The sequence below is a fragment of the Anoplophora glabripennis genome, unplaced genomic scaffold, assembly GCF_000390285.2.
Source record: "Anoplophora glabripennis isolate ALB-LARVAE unplaced genomic scaffold, Agla_2.0 scaffold34, whole genome shotgun sequence".
Classification (NCBI taxonomy): Eukaryota; Metazoa; Arthropoda; class Insecta; order Coleoptera; family Cerambycidae; genus Anoplophora; species Anoplophora glabripennis.
In genome coordinates this window covers 1,142,957-1,163,215 of record NW_019426074.1, presented here as the reverse complement: position 1 = coordinate 1,163,215, position 20,259 = coordinate 1,142,957, and the positions used below count along the sequence as shown (strand labels likewise).

Genomic DNA, 20,259 nt, shown 5'->3' with positions numbered 1-20,259 from the left:
AAAGCTCTTAATAGATCTTGATAATGAGTAATGTGGGAATTTTCTTTAACCTCTTGAAAATTATACGTACCTATAATACATGATAAATGTTCTAGATTGTAAGCAGTATTTGTGCGTTGCAAACTAGAATATGCATCGATTGTTTGGTGTTCTATTATAATGTTTATAATATTCAACTAGAGAAAGAAAAATCTACAATATTATAAATTCAGATTTATTAGTTTCAAATATTTTACATCATGTTCCTAGATTTCACTGTACTTTATAATTACTCACATACAAATTTACTAATGTCCCCCTATATCAATTGATTTCCAATTATCAGAAGTATAGACTTGATATATTTTTTTATTTTGTGAATTAAGAAATGTTTGTTAGTAAATGTTACCCTAATTTTGTATAATATATAAGCTTATTTGCTTTATTTGTGTGTTTTTGTTTGTATTTAAGTTCTCCTGCCTCTCGATTTTATATTTTGAATGAATGAATGAATGAATGAATGAATGAATGAATGAATGAATGAATGAAGGAATGAACGAACGAACGAACGAACGAACGAACGAACGAACGAACCAACGAACGAACGAACGAACGAACGAACGAACGAACGAACGAATGAACGAACGAACGAACGAACGGACGAACGAACGAATGACTGAACGAACAAATAAATAAATAAATAAATAATAAACTGAAATAAATAAATAATAATGTATAGTGTTCACGAGTTTTTTCCTTAATTATTAGGAAATATTAAAATCTCAATCATCGATCTTGGTATCCAAAGGATATGCCTCAATTAGTTTTGAATTACACAACAATTACATAGAGTAGTTTCCAGCAATATTAGAGAGATAATGCAATAATAATTTAGCAAAGAATAATAATAAAAATTAAATGCAACTTTTCTGATTTATTTGCTTAAATTTTTAATTTGATCAGTAATAAAAAATTGCAAAAATGTACACATTATTCATTCGAATTTAATAGAATTTATTAGATTTGCACCTATCTAAAAATAACAATTCTTTCTTCTTCTTCTTGAAACACGGGAGACCTTTGGTTGATATAGTCAACTAAAACATCCGTATCGATTTGACCAACTTGCAGGTTTTTCATGTTCTCAGTAAGCACCGTATAACCATCACCTCCATTTGAGAGATAAGAAGTAATAACCATTCTGTAGGTTTTATTCGCATCTAAGTTCTCGTAAAGAGGAATATCACATGCCTGACAGCGAATTTTCAACGACTGAACTCTTTCTCCTAATGGGCGTGTCAAATTCAGTACCACATGGATTCCTAAAATTACAGATGTACCTATATATTGTTTTTCTCGTCCAAATTTAAGAATATCTTCATTTATAAAATTTGCTTTCGATTATTTCATTTATGAGATATACAGGGTGTTACAAATATGTAAACAAAGAGTACTTCAAAACATAAGGAAACTTGTCCGGAAACGCTTTGTATCCCAGGTATAGGGTGTTAAATTTTTTAGAAAACAATCTGCCTTTGTTTACATCTTCCAAACGGGTTGATCAAATCAATTCAAATTTGGTTTAGGATGCTACCAAATAAGTCTACACGATTTGATTATGACTGTAATAAATGAATTGATTCAAGGCTGGATATTCATTGAAATGTTCGCAAACATAGTAGCATTTCATGCGAGAGCAAGACACATTACATAGAAAAGGTATTTTTATTCCTTTTCGATAGAAAACAAACTTTTTGAAGGTATATACATGAAAACACAAAATTTGCCTTAATAAAGAACAAATTTAATTAAATATATGCCTCTGTTTTCGGAAACCTAATGTTACCTTTTAAACTTTATAATTTTTTGTTTGTTGCTTGTTACTTGAAGAAATGCCACTGAATGCGATCCATGACAATGGTGTTGCTCCTCATTTCTTATTATCGGTTTGGGAATATGTACTTTAATGAAATTTACGAACAAAAGTGGATTGGATGTGGTGGATTGGTAGAATGGTTACTTAGATCGCCAGACATAAATATGCTGGACTTCTTTATTTGATGTAAACAGAACCAGTCGAGAACTAACGTTTTCCACAATAGCGAATATAGGAAGGGTACAACACAATAGTACAATCTTTGATATTTGAAAGGGTACGCAATTTATTTTTAAGAAAATGTAAAGCTTGCGTTGACATGGAAGGAAAACATTTGAACACCTACAATAAAAAAACATGTATTTTTCGTGAAATAAAAATGTACAGCCGCTCAATTTAATTTATCATCCAATTTTTTTAATTCGTCGCATCCCATATGGAATAAATTTATAAATCCTTCTTTTTTTGATAACATTTAAAGGTGACTTCGACAATTTGTGTTAACATGCGCATACCGTACCAAATTTAAATTGATTTTAGTCAGACCATTCGGAAGATATAAAAAATAATATTTTTTTTTTTACGAGAACTTTAATACTCCGTATTTCGAAAACGAACATATTTTCCTATAATTTTGTTTGAGCACACTTTGTTTTGAAAAATTTTTTCACTTCTAACATATTGCATGATTTTCAAGTTAAAAAATGTCATAATCTCGGCAGAAATCAAGATACTGTTACGAAATTTTTTGTGCACAATCTATAGGTGAGACGATATTGAAGTCCTAACTTAAGCCTTCGGCTTCACTAGATACATTTCCCTCAAAAATTATGGCGTTTTATTACAATTTGATCATCCTGTATACAGAATGATGTAAACGTGGATAGAAGAAAATCTTACTCAGTGGGCCTATTTTAGGGAAAGTGAAATGACAATTTGATAAATTATTCTCTGATTTAAAAACAGAGTAAATTATCTGAAGTACTCTATATTCCTACTTCAGGCTTCATTTAGCAACGTCTTTATTTATTTGAAATGTCAGGGGGTGTGAAAATGCCTACTTCTGAGTGAGAACTTCAGTAATTCAAATTGACAATTCTTAATGCTTTTAATTTTGAATTAAGTTCACAGATCTTTTTGGAATGTAGTATAATATTTTGTAAATATAGCAAACATTGCCTTTTGTAACATTTTATAAATATTCTTTAAAAATGATTTAATATGACATTGACATATACATTTTCAAGGTTATGTGATATAAATCCAGACCAAATTATTAAGAACACATGGCGGGTTTAGGGATTCTGATAGCAACTTCACCGTCACAGAACCTAGACCGAGAACAATAAGGGCAGGTCTTAGATTTCTACCTAATGCTAAGAAAGTGCAATATCTGTAACTGGCAAAGATCTGGTAAATAAGTCACGCGTACTTTAATTATCAATTACTCCAGTTTTCTAGATTACTTAGTACATGCTTTCAAACAACATTAAAGAATTTCTTGTTTATGATTTATAACTTACCAGAAAACTGCATAAGTTTTAAGCTAGTGTCGGTTGCTTTATCGAAGTATGGCAAGGCATTGTACTCTAGCAGTTCTTTGATATACTTTCCTTCAATTTCAACAACATCGTAGGTGTTCTTATAAGGTACTGCTATAATCAGATCGTTATAAGTAATGTCTGAAACATACAATATTTTTATAGAAACATGGTGTTGTTGTGTATGATCCAATTTTCAATTAATAGTTAATTGTAGGTACATTAAAGTCCTCCAAATGAAATTAGATGTATATTTTATGTAAGTGGTATTTGAAAATTTAGAATATTAATTCAATTACTGTGTCGCTTACTTCCAATAGCTATGTTAGTTTTGATTCCTCTAGGTGCTACAGCGGCTATGGAAGCATAAGTCCATGATCCTTTCTCAGCTTTGTCTGTCCACTAGAAAAAATGTAAGTACAATACAGGGGTATTCAGTGCGACTGTACAAAATAGTCCTTTTGTCTAAGATCCAACGAAACTCGAGAGCAAACTGTCTCGGAACCTAGTATTTTTCGGTATAATTCAGCAAATTTTGAAAACAGTCATTACACTTTTGTAAGGACAATTCTTTTCAAAACTTCTAGATAATTTCTGTTTTCTACTTTGTAATTCACTTTAATTAAATGCAAAATAGTTAATAATTGTCAAAATATTTGTGGATGAGTTTACTTACAGAATAAACCATGGCATCTGCAATCAAGTTCCCAAATGTACATTCTGCATATTTGCATTTACTTATATCTAAAGTAACAAGACTGGACCCTACTATAGCGCCACCTTCAGCATCTACCATCTGTTTCCAAGGCAATAAGTTTTCATTGATTTGTTCATCTGCAAAGTGAATTTTATTAGAAGGCCGTCAATTTTGGTTAAACACAAAATTAATCAAGATACTTTATATTAGTTATTGGGATCGAGACTAAGTACATTATGAGTGACTTAAGCCCTACACTTAATTTTACAAAATGAAGTATGGTTTCTTGATATTTTATTTTTTCCACAAACGACAAAGTACTTATCGACATATATCATTAAAGATGATTGTGTGTTTACCTTGGGGCAGACTGCTATCTAGAAAAATTGGTGCGCCAGAATAGTCCACAATTTCTCCAAAATCATCTAGAAAAATTGTTATATTTCCCAAGTATCGGCAGAAGGAAGATGCTTGAACAACGAGAACATTTTTACCGTTTTTACTTTTCACTATCGTTGGATAAGGTCCCTCTACGTTTTCAGGACCTGGAGGATTATCTGAAATTTACAGATGCAGAAAAAATGCAGAATGTCTATGTTTTTAATAAGAAGTTGGAACATATTTTTTGGTAAATTTTCTATTTAAATGTAAACTAATGTCTGGAAAACATTTAAAATTACCTCCAGTGTATAAAAACGTATGTGTGTGACCACCAACGATGAGACTGATCTTTTCTGAAGCATTAGCAGCAATCGCCTGGTCTACATCGTATCCAGCATGAGAAAGTACAATATTAGTGAAGACTCCCTCTTCTTTTACCAAACGTTCTGCTTCTGCGTTAACACTAGGAGATTCTAAGTAAAAGTTTAAATTTCCTGTATCTGCAGTTTGCTATAAAAATCAAGTATTTCGAGGTGTCTTTTGAACGAATAAAGAATTATTATTTTAGATATGTATTTCCGATACTTGTTGTCAATTAGGAGATTTTCATTAAATCAGCCAGGTGAGGAGAACATTAACTTACTTTGACAGTTGAAACAAGGACTCCTATGATTCCTATCCTCTTTCCATTCCTCTCAATAACGGTACTTTTGTTGTAAAGTCCTTGAAATGTTGGTTCCAAACTATCGTCAACATTAGCGACTACTATCGGGCTCCTTAAAGCTTTCATAAATGGAATGAGCCCTTCAATTTTATCCTCGAACTCATGGTTTCCTAAAACCTGAGTCAATCAAGTTAAGTAAATTAATTTAGACAATAGATATATCATGTCTTCAAGATTCTTACAGTGGCATCAAATGGAAGTTTGTTTAGGAACTCCTGGGTGATATTCCATTTTCCTATTGTATACCAAAGAGTGCCTTGGAAGTTATCACCAACATTTAGCAGGACTGAATCTGGTCTCACCTCTAGCATATTCTTGATTTGCTTGTAAAGTCGAGAGAAACCTCCGATACATTTTTCTCCATCTTTGCAAATGCCTCCAGAGGTACTTGATTCCTCGAATCTGCAACATGATTTATTAATTTATATAAATTTAATTCAGTTCAGTTTTCAACTGAATTTATTTTTTCGATTTCATGGGCATGATTCATAAATAGAACTGGGACAATTGTGTGAATACCAAAGTCGTGTGGATCATAATAGGTACTTAATATAAAATAAAGTGAACATTGGTTATACGATTTATGTCATTGTGAATTTGAGTTATATTTAAATTAGAAATAATATTTCCATAAATACCTTCCCATATTACAATGCAATATTTAAGAATTGATTCTACCAAAGTATTATATACAATAAATAATAAAAGCATTTCTTGTGGTAATTATTTTTAGACTAGGCAAGTTAGACAATAAATAAGAAATTTTTTTCTGATGAACCGATCGAGTTGAGGTTTTCGGCATTGTCTTCGGAAAAATATCAGGAAAAAAGTCTATTTATTACACTTTGGGGCTGGATCGAAACTGCATTGCGGGTACATAAAGTGCATCTTGGAGTCCATCAATTTTCCGAATTTTCTAAAAATGGTAAAAATTGACTAAAAGTTGTAAAAATTTGGTTTTCGGGGTCGGAGATTCCGAATCTGACCCTGAAAAATATGCTCTACGGCTCTGCCCCCCCCCCAGGGGGGCAAGGGGCGGGCCTTCTGTAAAACATCGAGTAATTGAGTAATTGCCTTCTAAATTTCCACTCGGTGGTTTTTGGGGTCGGAGATTTCGATTCTGACACTGAAAAGTATGCCCGACGCCCCTGGGGCACCCCAGGGGGGCAAGGGAGGGCTTCTGTAAAACATCGAATAGCTGAGTAATTGCCTTCTAAATTTCCACTCGGGGTTTTTGGGGTCGGCGATTCTGACACTGAAAAATATGCCCGACGCCTGTGGGGTGGGCTTTCTGGAAAACATCGAAATGCACATCAGATTTTTGCAATAAAACAGCTCCACCTGCTTACCAACCATGATCGTGTAAGTTGATCTTTACTTTGTAACACACGTAAATTTACAGAGATTAGACAAGAAGGGTAAGAAAAACTAACAGGAAATTAATGAGTCGAAAAGAATCCCCTTTATTCTGAGAACCAATTTTCTTTTTATTTGCAAGGCAATTAGTGAGACAACTACTATCATATGTTTATCTAACACTTTCACTATCAATCACAATTTTCATCATCAGTACTGCCATCACTGTCTCCATCACTATCATCTATTACATTTTCGACTATTTCAGGATTGGAACAGTTGGTTCCAAAACAATTTGTACATGCAATTGTGCATGTAATTCCATGCTTCCTGCACCCACAAGATCTGCATTGTCGATAATCGGATTTTGTCGCCTAATTGTTATGCATTATCCGCAGTCGCACGGGCCCAAGAGATTCTTTTGAAAATCCATGATCCATGAAATATTCTTCGGTTTTAAGGAATATTTCTTTGATTTAACGAAATGTGTCTCTTGGGAACGGATTGTCCAGGATTTCTCCAATTCTACGACAATTTTTCTCAGTGATAGACAAGCTAAGATTAATGGATATTTTCCAGTGTCAGATTCGGAATCCCCGACCCCGAAAACCCCCGAGTAGAAATTTAGAAGGCAATTACTCAGCTATTCGATGTTTTACAGAAGGCCCCCCGTTTGCCCCCGTGGGGGGGGCCAGGGCCGTTGGGCATATTTTTCAGGGTCAGATTCGAAATCTCCGACCCCGAGAACCAGATTTCTACAACTTTTAGTCAATTTTTACCATTTTTAGAAAATTCGGAAAAATTGATGCACTCCAAGATGCACTTTATGCACCCGCAATGCAGTTTCGATCCAGCCCCAAAGTGTAATATATAGACTTTTTTTCCTGATATTTTTCCAAAGACAATGCCGAAAACCGCAACTCGATCGGTTCATCAGAAAAAAATTTCCGTATTCTGGGTGATTTTGATCTAACTTGCCTGGACTATTTACTCAAAGTGTAAAATTTATGGAATAGATTATTGAAATAATCAAGATCAATAATAATTATTCATATTAATTGAACACATGAATAAGAAACTTTTATACTACGTTGTAATCACTAAGCGTTGTTTGCATTATTACTTTTTTAATTGTTTATGAATATATTAACTGTATTGAGTCATTTTGAGGCATTTTCAATCATTAAAATAAATGAAACTGCAAAACGGCGCTAGAAATGAATAATAATCAAAATTGTAAAAAACTTATTGAGAATCTCTGGAATCATCGAAGAGTTATCTTTTACATACAAATCTGCTACATTTTCCCGTTCCTTAGTTGTTATAGATCGATTTTTTTAGTTTGCGCAATTCTGCAAGTTTTTTGTTAATAACAAATTACTGACCATCGATACAGAAAAATGTCATTAAGGTTTTTTGTTCGTAACGACGTAATATAGCGATTAGAAAAGGTTTGATCCTGCCCCCCCTCCGTGGTCTGTCCACTTGTTTTTTGTGCGCCCCTTTAGGGGTGCACCGCTCGCCCTTTTAGGGATGCACCGCTCGCCCATATTGCACATAGTAGGTAAACTTTCTAACACTTGTAACTTTTCACTGTTTAAATATGGTGAAGTAAAATTTTAAGGGAAACACTTGCCTCCCACACTTTGTAGAAAAATGTTCCTACCTTGCATGGAAATCATTCACATGAACCACTGATAAATTAAACCTGGTTTCACTTTGAGGGGGAGCACAATTCGATAGAGGTATTAGTAACAGTAGAAGCAAAGGGATGGGTCGTATGAGGAACATGACTTGATTGTAATATAATAGTGACAGCGTATTCACGAATGATATGACGACTAAATATACATCCGAAAAATAAATAAAACAGAGTACTGAGTTCCCCCTCAACGTTTTTTTTATTGTAAGGATTTATTAGATGACAATATGCTGATTAGCAAGGGATTAAATTTTATCTTACCATTTCACTGTTTTGGGAGTAATTTTATTTTATAGTACCTGATATCATAGTGACGCTGTTAGTTTTAAAATTTTTGCCATAATTTGGATTCAGAAATTGAATAAATAACAAAATAAATATATTAATAAACGATATATATTGAATTGATTTAATTGTTATTCTGTACCGGACTAAAAAAATAGTTTAAATGCTAGCAATTTTAATTTGCAATTAGATTGAGACAGAGAACGTGCCATTTTGATTTTAATTCGTTTAAAGAAATAACATATTTTTTATTAGTTCTTGTATTTTTACTTTATTTTTAAGATACCAAAAAAATCGTCTAAAAATTCAAGACTCTCTGATATGCGTATTTATTGGACAATCGATAAAAATTTTCAGCTTGTCTTTGACTTTGGTGGATCATGCAGGGAACGCCTTAGGCGGTCGCGATCCCGTCTCATCGCGGACCATGCTAATCTCGATCGCGCGGTGAAGTTCCTTCCCATGTTTTATAATATATGCATTCACACTAGACATCCCCGAATTCATCTCGCTCGCATCGTGTTCTTCACCGATCTTTTCCAAAGAATCTTGGGTGACCATAGAAGAACCAATAAAAATACCTCTTCCATAGAACTCATTTTCTTAACTACTGGAACAATACCGCAACTATTTAAAGGAGAGAGAGAGAGAGAGCAGGATTGTGTGCAATTGCCAAATGCGACTGATTTTGTAAAAGACCGCGATCAGCTCAGCCCAGAACGGACCGCGAACGCCTAATGCGTTCCCTCCTTAATGGTTCTTGTCTCCTTCAAAGTATTGTCATCAATTGTCTGAAAACGACGACCTTTAAGCACTGATTTTAATTTGGGAAATAAGAAAAAATCGCAAGGAGCCAGGTCTGGCGAGTAAGGAGGGTGAAGGAGGAGAGTAATCAGATTTTTGGCACAAAACTGACGAGGTAACAAACCTAAGTGTATGGGCACATTGTCATGGTGTAGGAAATATGAGTTGTCTTTTTTTGCAGATTTTTTCACATAACTATTGCAAAATGCAAGAACGTAAAATGTCAATTCCATTAAAGTCGAATAAACAGTGAGCATCACTTTGACATTCGATCGAAACTGACGTGCTTTATTGGGACGTGGAGATCTTTTGCCAAACCATCGTGATTCCAGTCATTTGCACAAGACCTTTTTTTTAGTAGTCACTGGAGGAAATAAAAACTAAATACAATTTTTCAGATTTATTTGCTTAAACTTTTAATTTGATCAGTAATAAAAAATTGCAAAAATTTACACATTATATTCACTAGAATTTAGAAACATTAACTAGATTTGTACCTATCTAAAAATAACAATTCTTTCTTCTTCTTCTTGAAACACGGGAGACCTATGGTTGAAATAGTCAACTAAAACATCCGTATCGATTTGACCAACTTGCAGGTTTTTCATGTTCTCAGAAAGTACCGTATAACCATCACCTCCATTTGCCAGATAAGAAGTAATAACCATTCTGTAGGTTTTATTCGCATCTAAGTTCTCGTAAAGAGGAATATCACATGCCTGACAGCGAATTTTCAACGACTGAACTCTTTCTCCTAATGGGCGTGTCAAATTCAGCACCACATGGATTCCTAAAATTATATATGTGTATATATTGTTTTCTTCGTCCAAATATATTCATTTATAAAATTTGCTTTCGATTATTTTAATTTTCAGATATACAAGGTGTTACAAATATGCAAACAAAGAGTACTTCAAAACATAAGGAAACTTGTCCGGAAACGCTTTGTTTCCCAGGTATAGGGTGCTAAAATTTTTATAAAACAATCTACCTTTGTTTACATCTTCCAAACAGGTTGACCAAATCAATTCAAATTTGGTTTAGGGTGCTACCAAATAAGTCTACACGATTTGAATATGACTGTAATAAATGAATTGATTCAAGGCTGGATATTCATTGAAATGTTCGCAAACATAGTAGCAGTTCATGCGAGAGCAAGGCACATTACATAGAAAAGATATTTTTATTCCTTTTCGATAGAAAAAAACTTCTTGAAGGTATGTACATGAAAACACAAAATTTGCCTTAATAAAGTACAAATTTAATTAAATATATGCCTTTGTTTTCGGAAAACTAATGTTACCTTTTAAACTTTATAATTTTTTGTTTGTTGTTTGTTACTTGAAATGCCTCTGAATGCGATGGTTTCTCCTCATTTCTTATTATCCGTTTGGGTATATGTACCTTACGAACAAAAGTGGATCGGATGTGGTGAATTGGTAGAATCGCTAACTTAATCGCCAGACATAAATATGCTGGACTTCTTTATTTGATGTATACAGAACCAGTCGAGAATTAAAGTTTTCCACGACAGTGAATATAGGAAGGGTATAACACAATTATAGTCAAATCTTTGATATTTGAAAGGACACGCAATTTATTTTTAAGAAAATGTAAAGCTTGCGTTGACATGGAAGGAAAACATTTGAACACCTACAATAAAAACACATTTGTATTTTTCGTGTAATAAAAATGTACAACCGCTCAAATATTTTTCTATAATTTTTTTTGAGTACACTTTGTTTCGAAAAATATTTTCACTTCCTTCTAACATTTTACATGATTTTCAAGTTAAAAAATGTCATAATAATAAGTTAATAAATGTCGACAATTTGTGTTAACATGCGCATACCGTACCAAATTTAAATTGATTTTAGTAAAGCCATTTGGAAGATATAAAAAATAATACATTTTTTTACGAGAACTTTAATACCCCGTATTTCAAAAACGAGCATATTTTCCTATAATTTTGTTTGAGTACACTTTGTTTTGAAAATTTTTTTTACTTCCTTCTAACATATTGCATGGCTTTCAATTTAAGAAATGTCATAATCTCGGCAGAAATCATGATACTGTTACGAAATTTTTTGTGCACAATCCATAGGTGAGACGATATTGGAAAAATAAAGTCCTAACTTAAGCCTACGGCTTCACTACATACAGTTTCCTAAAAAATTATGGCGTTTTATTACAATTTGATCATCCTGTGTACAGAATGAGGTAAACCTGGATAAAAAGAAGAAAACCTTACTCAGTGGGCCTATTTTAGGGAAAATGAAATGGAAGCAGAGTGCACAGTTTGATAAATTTTATTATTTTATTAAAAAACTAAGTAAATGATCTGACGTACTCTGTATTTCTACATCAGGTTTTATTTAGCAACGTCTTTATTTATTTGAACTGTCAGGGGATGTGAAAGTGCCTACTTCTGAGGGAGAACTTCAGTAATTCAAGTTGACAATTCTTAATGCTTTTAATTTTGAATTAAGTTCACAGATCTTTTTGGAATGTAGTATAACATTTTGTAAATATAGCAAACATTGCCTTTTGTAACATTTTATAAATATTCTTTAAAAATAATTAAATATGACATTGACTCATACATTTTCAATATTATGTGATTTAAATCCAGACCAAATTATTAAGAACACATGGCGGTATTAGGGATTCTGATAGCAAGTTCACCCACACAGAACCTAGATCGAGAACAATAAGGGCAGGTCTACCTAATGCTAAGAAACTGCAATATCTGTAACTGGCAACAATCTGGTAAATAAGTCACGACGTACTTTAATCATCAATTACTCCAGTTTTCTAGATTACTTAGTACATGCTTTCAAACAACATTAAAGAATTACTTGTTTATGATTTATATCTTACCAGAAAACTGCATAAGTTTTAAGCTCGTGTCGGTTGCTTTATCGAAATATGGCAAGGCATTGTACTCTAGCAGTTCTTTGATATACTTTCCTTCAATTTCAACAACATCGAAGGTGTTCTTATAAGGTACTGCTATAATCAGATCGTTATAAGTAATATCTGAAACATAAAATATCTTTTTGAAACATGGTGTTGTTACATATGATCCAATTTTCAATTAGTAGTTAATTGTATACTAAAATCGTCCAAATGAAATTAGGTATATTTTTTACGTAAGTGGAAACTTTAGAATATTAATTCAATCAAGGTATCACTTACTTCCAATGGCTATGTTGGTTCTGATCCCCCCAGGTGTTACGGCGGCTATGGAAGCATAAGCCCATGATCCTTTCTCAACTTTATCTGTCCACTAGAAACAATGTTAGTACAATACAGGGGGTATAGTATTCAGTGCGACTGTACAAAATAGTTCCTCGTCTAAGATCCAACGAAACTCGAAAGCAAACTGTCTCAGAAAAAATTGATTTTTGAATCTAGTGTTTGTGGTATAATTCAGCAAATTTTTGAAAACATTTCATGGCACCTTTATAAGGGCAATTCTTTTCAAAACTTCTAGATAATTTCCCTTTTTGTAATTTACTTATTAATTAAATGGAAAATAGTTAATATATATCAAAATATTTGTGGATGAGTTTACTTACAGAATAAACCATGGCATCTGCAACCAAGTTCCCAAATGTACATTCTGCATATTTGCATTTACTTATATCTAAAGTAACAAGACTGGACCCTACTACAGCGCCACCTTCAGCATCTACCATCTGTTTCCAAGGCAATAAGTCTTCATTGATTTGTTCATCTGCAAAGTGAATTTTATTAGAAGGCCGTCAATTTTGGTTAAACACAAAATTAATCAAGATACTTTATATTAGTTATTGGGATCTAGACTAAGTACATTATGAGTGACTTAAGCCCTACACTTAATTTTACAAAATGAAATATGGTTTCTTGATATTTTATATTTTTCCACAAACAACAAAGTATTTATCGACATACGTTTTTAAAGATGATTGTGTGTTTACCTTGGGGCAGACTGCTATCTAGGAAAATTGGTGCACCAGAATAGTCCACAATTTCTCCAAAGTCATCTAGAAAAATTGTTATATTTCCCAAGTATCGGCAGAAGGAAGATGCTTGAACAACGAGAACATTTTTACCGTTTTTACTCTTCACTATCGTTGGATAAGGTCCCTCTACGTTTTCAGGACCTGGAGGATTATCTGAAATTTACAGATGCAGTAAAAATGTTGAATGTCTATGTTTTTAATAAGAAATCGGAACATATATTTTGGTAAATTTGCAATTTCAATGTAAAACATATAAGATTACCTCCAGTGTATAAAAACGTATGTGTGTGACCACCAACGATGAGACTGATCTTTTCTGAAGCATTAGCAGCAATCGCCTGATCTACATCGTATCCACCATGAGAAAGTACAATATTAGTGAAGACTCCCTCCTCTTTAACCAAACGTTCTGCTTCTGCGTTAACACTAGGAGATTCTAGATAAAAGTTTAAATTTCCCGTATCTGCAATTTGCTGTAAAAAATCAAGTATTTTGAGGTATTTTAGGTATTTCCGATAGGTACTTGTTTTCAATTAGGGCAGTTTAACTAAATCAGTCAGGTGGGGAAAACATTAACTTACTTTGACAGTTGAAACAAGGACTCCTATGATTCCTATCTTCTTTCCATTCCTCTCAATTACGGTACTTTTGTTGTAAAGTCCTTGAAATGTTGGTTCCAAACTATCGTCAACATTAGCGACAACTATCGGGCTCTTTAAAGCTTTCATAAATGGAATGAGCCCTTCAATTTTATCCTCGAACTCATGGTTTCCCAAAACCTGAGTAAATCAAGTTAAGTAAATTAATTTAGACAATAGATATATAATGTTTTTAAGATTCTTACAGTGGCATCAAATGGAAGTTTGTTTAGGAACTCCTGGGTGATATTCCATTTTCCTATTGTATACCAAAGAGTGCCTTGGAAGTTATCACCAGCATTTAGCAGGACTGAATCTGGTTTCTCCTCTAAAATGCTCTTGATTTGTTTGTAAAGTCGAGAGAAACCTCCGATACATTTTTCCCCATCTTTGCAGTTGCCACCAGAGTCACTTGATTCCTCGAATCTGCAACATAATTTATACTTTAATTCAGTTCAATTTCCAACTCAAATTATTTATCCATTACATGGGCATGATAAAACAAAACAAAATTACAGATGTAGGTAACAATTTTATACAAAATACTACTTTTTTTTATCAAGATCAATAATAATTATTCATATTAATTGAACACATGAATAAGAAACTTCTATACTACGCTGTAATCATTAAGCGTTGTTTGCATTGTTACTTTTTTAATTGGTTATGAACATTTTAACTGTAATGAGTCATTTTTTAAGGCATTTCCAATCATTAAAATAAATGACACTGCAAAACGGCGCTAAAAATGAATAATAATGACAATTGTAAAATACTTATTGAGAATCTCTGTAATTATCCAACAGTTATGTTGTACATAAAAAGAGACGAATTCGCTGCTTTTTCCCGTTCTTTAGTTGTTATACAGAGTGCTTATAAATGTTCACAAGCCACGTAACCGCCGAGCTTAGGCAACCAACATTGCAGGACTGGTACCGGTAACGAAAGCTTCCTAAATCTTGGCGTCATCAATATCAATGATTTGTTTAAAATGAACAATGACAAACCGTTACGTCTACAGATAATGCGATCACTGATTGGTTGAATAATATTTTGTGAAAAATTACGCCAATCACAGCCAGTGAAACAGAATGTTGTGTTTTAATGAAATTTTGATAGTATTACTTTAATAACTTTTAATTTTACCGAAGTTTAATAACGTGAAGGAAATAAAATTACTATTAAAAAAAAATACTGGTCACGTGGCTTGTAATAATTTATGAAGACTCTGTATATATGCTTACAGTTTTTACACTCACTATATTGTGTTGCTGTAAACTTAGTTTAATAAAATATTTGTTCTTAGTTATTTGCACGTATGTTCTCAATGATGTCGAACAATCATAGGTCAGTTTTGATAAATGTTAGATGTATTTTTATAACGGGTAAATTTTTGATGACTTAAAAATAATTAAATTTCTTTTATAGATAGTTTTTGATAGTGTCATGTGTTTTTGGGCTTATTTTTATACTTATTATTGCTACTTATATTGTATTTATTGTAATTTATCAATAAATTTACTGTATTTAATCTTAAGTTATTTGTAGGTAAATATTAATATTAGTTCAAATCACTTTTAAGTATATCACTTCACAAAAGTAGATATATCTGAATATTTTCCATATCTCTGATTATTTCCTATTTGCAATATTTCTATAGCAAGATGTAATAATATTAAGATAAGATAAGATGATGATGATGATGATGATGATGATGATGATGATGATGATGATGATGATGATGATGATGATGATGATGATGATGATGATGATGATGATGATGATGATGATGATGATGATGATGATGATGATGATGATGATGATGATGATGATGATGATGATGATGATGATGATGATGATGATGATGATGATGATGATGATGATGATGATGATGNAAGTTTACATTAAGAAATTTTCGATCTCATACACACATTTATCCACTAAGTAACGTTTTAACCTAGACTTAAATTTAAGTAAATTATCTATTTTTTGTATTTCCTCAGGTAAATGATTAAATACTTTGAGCCCAAATACAGATGGGGACTTCACAGAAATATTATAAATACAAGGAGGTACATAAAATGTATTCCTCTGTCTAGTGTCATATGTATGCAGAGCACCCACTTTGTTAAAATTATTCTTATTATTAAAAACAAAAATACACAACTCAAAGATATATAGACTAGATTGTGTTAATATTCTATATTGTCTAAATATATCTCTACAGGAATACTGGCTGGATACACCCGTCATGTACCTCAAAATACATTTTTAGCTGATACAGAACTTCCCCAGAATATGATTGACATTAGCCTACGCAATTTAGATATTAAATTATTACAGTGCTTATTCCAATTTAAACACTCATCTACCTTCAACCCCAGGAATTGTGCACTCTTACAACTAGAAATAGAGGTAACATAATTATTAACATTCAAATCCAAACAAGTTCATTGCCAATTATGAAATCTTATAAAGTGGGTTTTAGTAATATTAAAATTTTACTTTAACTAAATTTACCACATACCATTTTGCTATGTCATCCAGTATATTGTTACACTTGGTCTGCAACGACCCGTCAATTTTATGAGAAATTAAAAGAGATGGATGTATCATCAGCATACATTGTCAAATAAGCATCGGTAATTATTTTATCTAGATCGTTTACATAAAGCAAAAATAATATCGGACTCGTTATAGATCCCTGAGGAACTCCTAAATTAAGAAAGACACATCTCGAATTAATTTTATTAACAATCCCGTCTTTGTAATGTGTTACATTGACAAACTGTTTTCTGTCATAAAAGATCTAACCCAATTTAGAGCCAAACCACGAATACCATAGGATGACAATTTTACTAGCAATAATTCATGACTGACACAGTCAAAGATCACAAAATACCCCAACAGGGCATTCACCTGCCTCAATACACTGCAACACTGTTTCATAAAGGTTCTCCATTGCAGTGGATGTAGAATTTCCTACCAAAAACCCATGCTGATTATCAGAAATAATATGATTCTTATCAAGAAACGCCATAACACGATGTAAATAGCAACATTCCAAAATTTTTGAGAACCCTGAGGTTAGTGTGACAGGTTGGTAATTGTCCATACAATGTACATCATGTTTTTTATGTACAGGTACAACTCCGTTTTTAAACTCGCTGAAAATATGCCGGTCTCAAATGATAAATTGACCAGAAAAGTAAGAGGTTTTATAATGAAAGATGGAATATCATCTGAGCCTGATGATCTTTTATTTTTTAATTTATTTTTTAAAATATATCATCACTGACATAAGGTGTTAGAAATAGACTATCTTGAACAGTTTTTATATTCCTTTGAAATACATATTTTTGCGAATTTACTGCCTGTGGAATTTTACTAATCACATCGTGCGGTGCTGCTACAAAAAAATTGTTAAAAGTTGTTGCTACAAAAAGTGGATCTTCATTAATTTCAAAGTTATCAAATAAACTAATATTTGGACTTTTATTATTTTATTTTATTCGTTAAATGCGATACAATATCCCATGCAGCTTTAGTAGGATTATCGGAATTATTAATTTTATGCTTATTATAATCTAATTTTGTTTTATTAACTAATATTTTATGTCCCTTATGAGCCATAATGTACTTATTCCTCAATTCGGGATATGCCTTTCTCAATACATTTAGGTCTCTCAATTTACAACTGGACAATTTAACTTCATCCGTAACCCACCCCTTATGACAATTATTTAAAAAAAATTCTTTAGTGGGAAATGCACATTAAAATAATATGAAAATGTATTAAAGAAACAATCATAAGCCCGATCCATGCTAGTCTGCATATAAACATTTAAAACATTTTCATTACTGTAACTTCTTCTAATACTAGAATTACATTTGTGTGAATTTTTATCACTGTTAAAAAACTCAAAAAGAATAGTTCTGTGGTCAGATATTTCATTATCAACAACAGATACGGTACCATTAGCTGTTATATTCGAGAATATTTGGTCTATTATAGTTGCAGTGGAGGAAGTAACCCTGGTCGGCCATTATTAACTCTTCTTAGTATGTATGTATGTATGTGCTAATTTTAAGTTTAACAATTCTTTTAATTAGAATAGTTTACACTACATTCAACTTAACTAAAGAAACTTAACTATACGATCATCAGTGTAAAATGAAAGTATACCAAAGATGAATTAATTTACATTATGAAGATCGAGATTATATTAAAAAGTATGGAATAAGAGATATGATTATCAGATTTATTTACTGTGACAGAAGTACCATCTTTTTATCTATATTTCTTTCTCTATACTTAATTTTTCTTAGTTTTTTACTACATTACATTTCATTGGACGATATCAATCCACCTCAAGCTACTTAGAGATATACAAAACAAAAAGACAATTGAGACTCGTCGACCTATATCAAAGGAAGATAACATATGAGGCACAAGATGTTAAAATATTTTTAAATGCACTCTAAAAATGTATTTCAATGTGATTTTTTAATCCTTTGGGAACAAGTATTTACATAGCAACATTGAATTTCCGATTTCGACAGGATAAGAATAGTTTTCAAACAGGACTATTATTATTTTTACTATTTATGTTACCATTAATTGGTATTACTTCTTCAATTTTTTGGAGACACCAGATGAAATAAATTCTGTTGCTCGTTGAGTACAAGTATTCATCTTTTAGTTCTGTGTTTTGGCTCTTTTCACACAATTTGCAAATACTTATTTATAACAAATTTAATTCTAAAAAAATGTAATCCTGAATACGGCAATAGGTTTTAAAAATATAGTTCGCTTTTTGTTAAAACTATTTCAGTTAAATTTCTTTGCTAAACTTTCTAACACTTGTAATTTTTCACTGGTTAAATATAATAAAGTAAAATTTCAAGATAAACACTTGCCTCCCACACTTTTTGTAGAAAAATGTTCCTACCTTGCGTGGAAATCATTCACATGAACCACTGATAAATTAAACCTTGTTTCACTTTGAGGAGGAGCACAATTCGATTCGAGAGGTATTAGTAACAGTACCACCAAAGGGATGTGTCGTATGAGGACCATGACTTGAGTGTGATATACTGATATAATAGTGACAGCGTATTCACGAACGATATAACGACTAAATATAGGTACATCCGAAAAGTAAATAAGACAGAGTACTCAGTTCCCTCTCAACGTTTTTTTACTGTAAGGTTTTATTAGATGATAATATGCTGATTAGCGTGGGAATAAATTTTATCTCACCATATCACTGTTTTGGGAGTGATTTTATTTTATAGTACTCGATACATACTGTACTAGTGTTGCTGTTAGTTAAAAAAATTTGTCATAATTTGGATTCTGAAATTGAATAAAATATAAGAAAATAAATAAATAAATAAACGAGACAAATTTAATTGAATTGATATGCTATTCTATACCAGATTTAAAAAAAATAGTTTAAATATTAGCAAATTTAATTTGCAATTAGACTGATACAGAGAATGTTCTTGATTTTGATTTTAATTTGTATAAAAAAAGGTTGAAAGATTTGAATTTATTTTAGTTAAAAGATACAATATGGGTAGAACAGGTCATTTTTTAAAAACATATTTTATTATTCGCTTTTGAATTTTTTTGAAAAAAAAAAAAAAAATAAAAAAAACTCAAACTAAAAATTCAAGACACTCTGATACGTGTATTTATTGGATAAAGATAAAAATTTTCATCTCGTCTTTGACTCTTTGTGAATCATGCGAAAGGTTATTTTCTGTTTCTTTTTTTACTCAATTTTGAACCACTATGAAGTAATTTATTTAATTATTGCTTTGCTAAGTATAAATCTAATCCTCCACAAAATAGCAAATAAAACACTACTAATTATATATTCAATGTAAAGTGTTAAATATTTTTTAAGTTAAATATTAGTACGCCAGATATTCGATGCCGACATTTAGATCTAGAGTTGTCAGTGTCGAAGGTATTTAGTCTCAAGCTAATTTTAAAAGTGTGGCTATTTTTAATACTGCGACTGTATAAAATGTAACACGATTTAGTGTCTTCTAATTTTTAGTTTCTATTGACAAATTAAACGTTTACCATTATTACTTATTACGTTTATTACTTTTATCATGGTATTATGATAGCTTTGTTAAAGCAAAATAGTTTTCAACAGTCAGACACATGTGTAGAGCTATAAATGGGATTGCGTTTGACTATACTCTGTTTGGAAATGAAAGAGAGTAATAAAACCCCGAGATAAGAACCGGCC

At 31.9% G+C, this 20,259-nt stretch overlaps 2 protein-coding genes across 2 annotated transcripts; both read right to left on the bottom strand.

The window, feature by feature from the left end:
* Nucleotides 1-972: 972 nt before the first annotated feature.
* Nucleotides 973-8,345, bottom strand: LOC108913538 (apyrase). The gene is made up of 9 exons (XM_018719102.1): nucleotides 8,221-8,345; nucleotides 5,381-5,600; nucleotides 5,118-5,315; nucleotides 4,774-4,984; nucleotides 4,453-4,650; nucleotides 4,073-4,230; nucleotides 3,708-3,798; nucleotides 3,379-3,537; nucleotides 973-1,301 (listed from the first exon to the last, which is right to left on the bottom strand). The coding sequence occupies exons 1-9, from the start codon at nucleotides 8,343-8,345 to the stop codon at nucleotides 1,009-1,011; spliced, it is 1,653 nt and encodes a 550-aa protein (XP_018574618.1). The 3' UTR covers nucleotides 973-1,008.
* Nucleotides 8,346-9,743: 1,398 nt separating this feature from the next.
* On the bottom strand, nucleotides 9,744-19,128 carry LOC108913595 (apyrase-like). Its single transcript, XM_018719165.2, has 9 exons — nucleotides 18,943-19,128; nucleotides 14,197-14,416; nucleotides 13,934-14,131; nucleotides 13,615-13,825; nucleotides 13,308-13,505; nucleotides 12,927-13,084; nucleotides 12,544-12,634; nucleotides 12,226-12,384; nucleotides 9,744-10,135 (listed from the first exon to the last, which is right to left on the bottom strand). The coding sequence occupies exons 1-9, from the start codon at nucleotides 19,068-19,070 to the stop codon at nucleotides 9,843-9,845; spliced, it is 1,656 nt and encodes a 551-aa protein (XP_018574681.1). The 5' UTR covers nucleotides 19,071-19,128; the 3' UTR covers nucleotides 9,744-9,842.
* Between the last annotated feature and the right edge of the window lie 1,131 nt (nucleotides 19,129-20,259).

Excerpts from the sequence above, each read along its gene's own strand:
- LOC108913538 (XM_018719102.1), bottom strand. The coding sequence starts at position 8,345 with ATGTTCCTCATACGACCCATCCCTTTGCTTCTACTGTTACTAATACCT. Across the intron at positions 5,316-5,380 it reads AACTTCCATTTGATGCCACT|GTTTTAGGAAACCATGAGTT; the intron begins GTAAGAATCTTG and ends TGATTGACTCAG. Across the intron at positions 4,651-4,773 it reads TACGTTTTTATACACTGGAG|ATAATCCTCCAGGTCCTGAA; the intron begins GTAATTTTAAAT and ends TGTAAATTTCAG.
- LOC108913595 (XM_018719165.2), bottom strand. The coding sequence starts at position 19,070 with ATGGTCCTCATACGACACATCCCTTTGGTGGTACTGTTACTAATACCT. Across the intron at positions 14,132-14,196 it reads AACTTCCATTTGATGCCACT|GTTTTGGGAAACCATGAGTT; the intron begins GTAAGAATCTTA and ends TGATTTACTCAG. Across the intron at positions 13,506-13,614 it reads TACGTTTTTATACACTGGAG|ATAATCCTCCAGGTCCTGAA; the intron begins GTAATCTTATAT and ends TGTAAATTTCAG.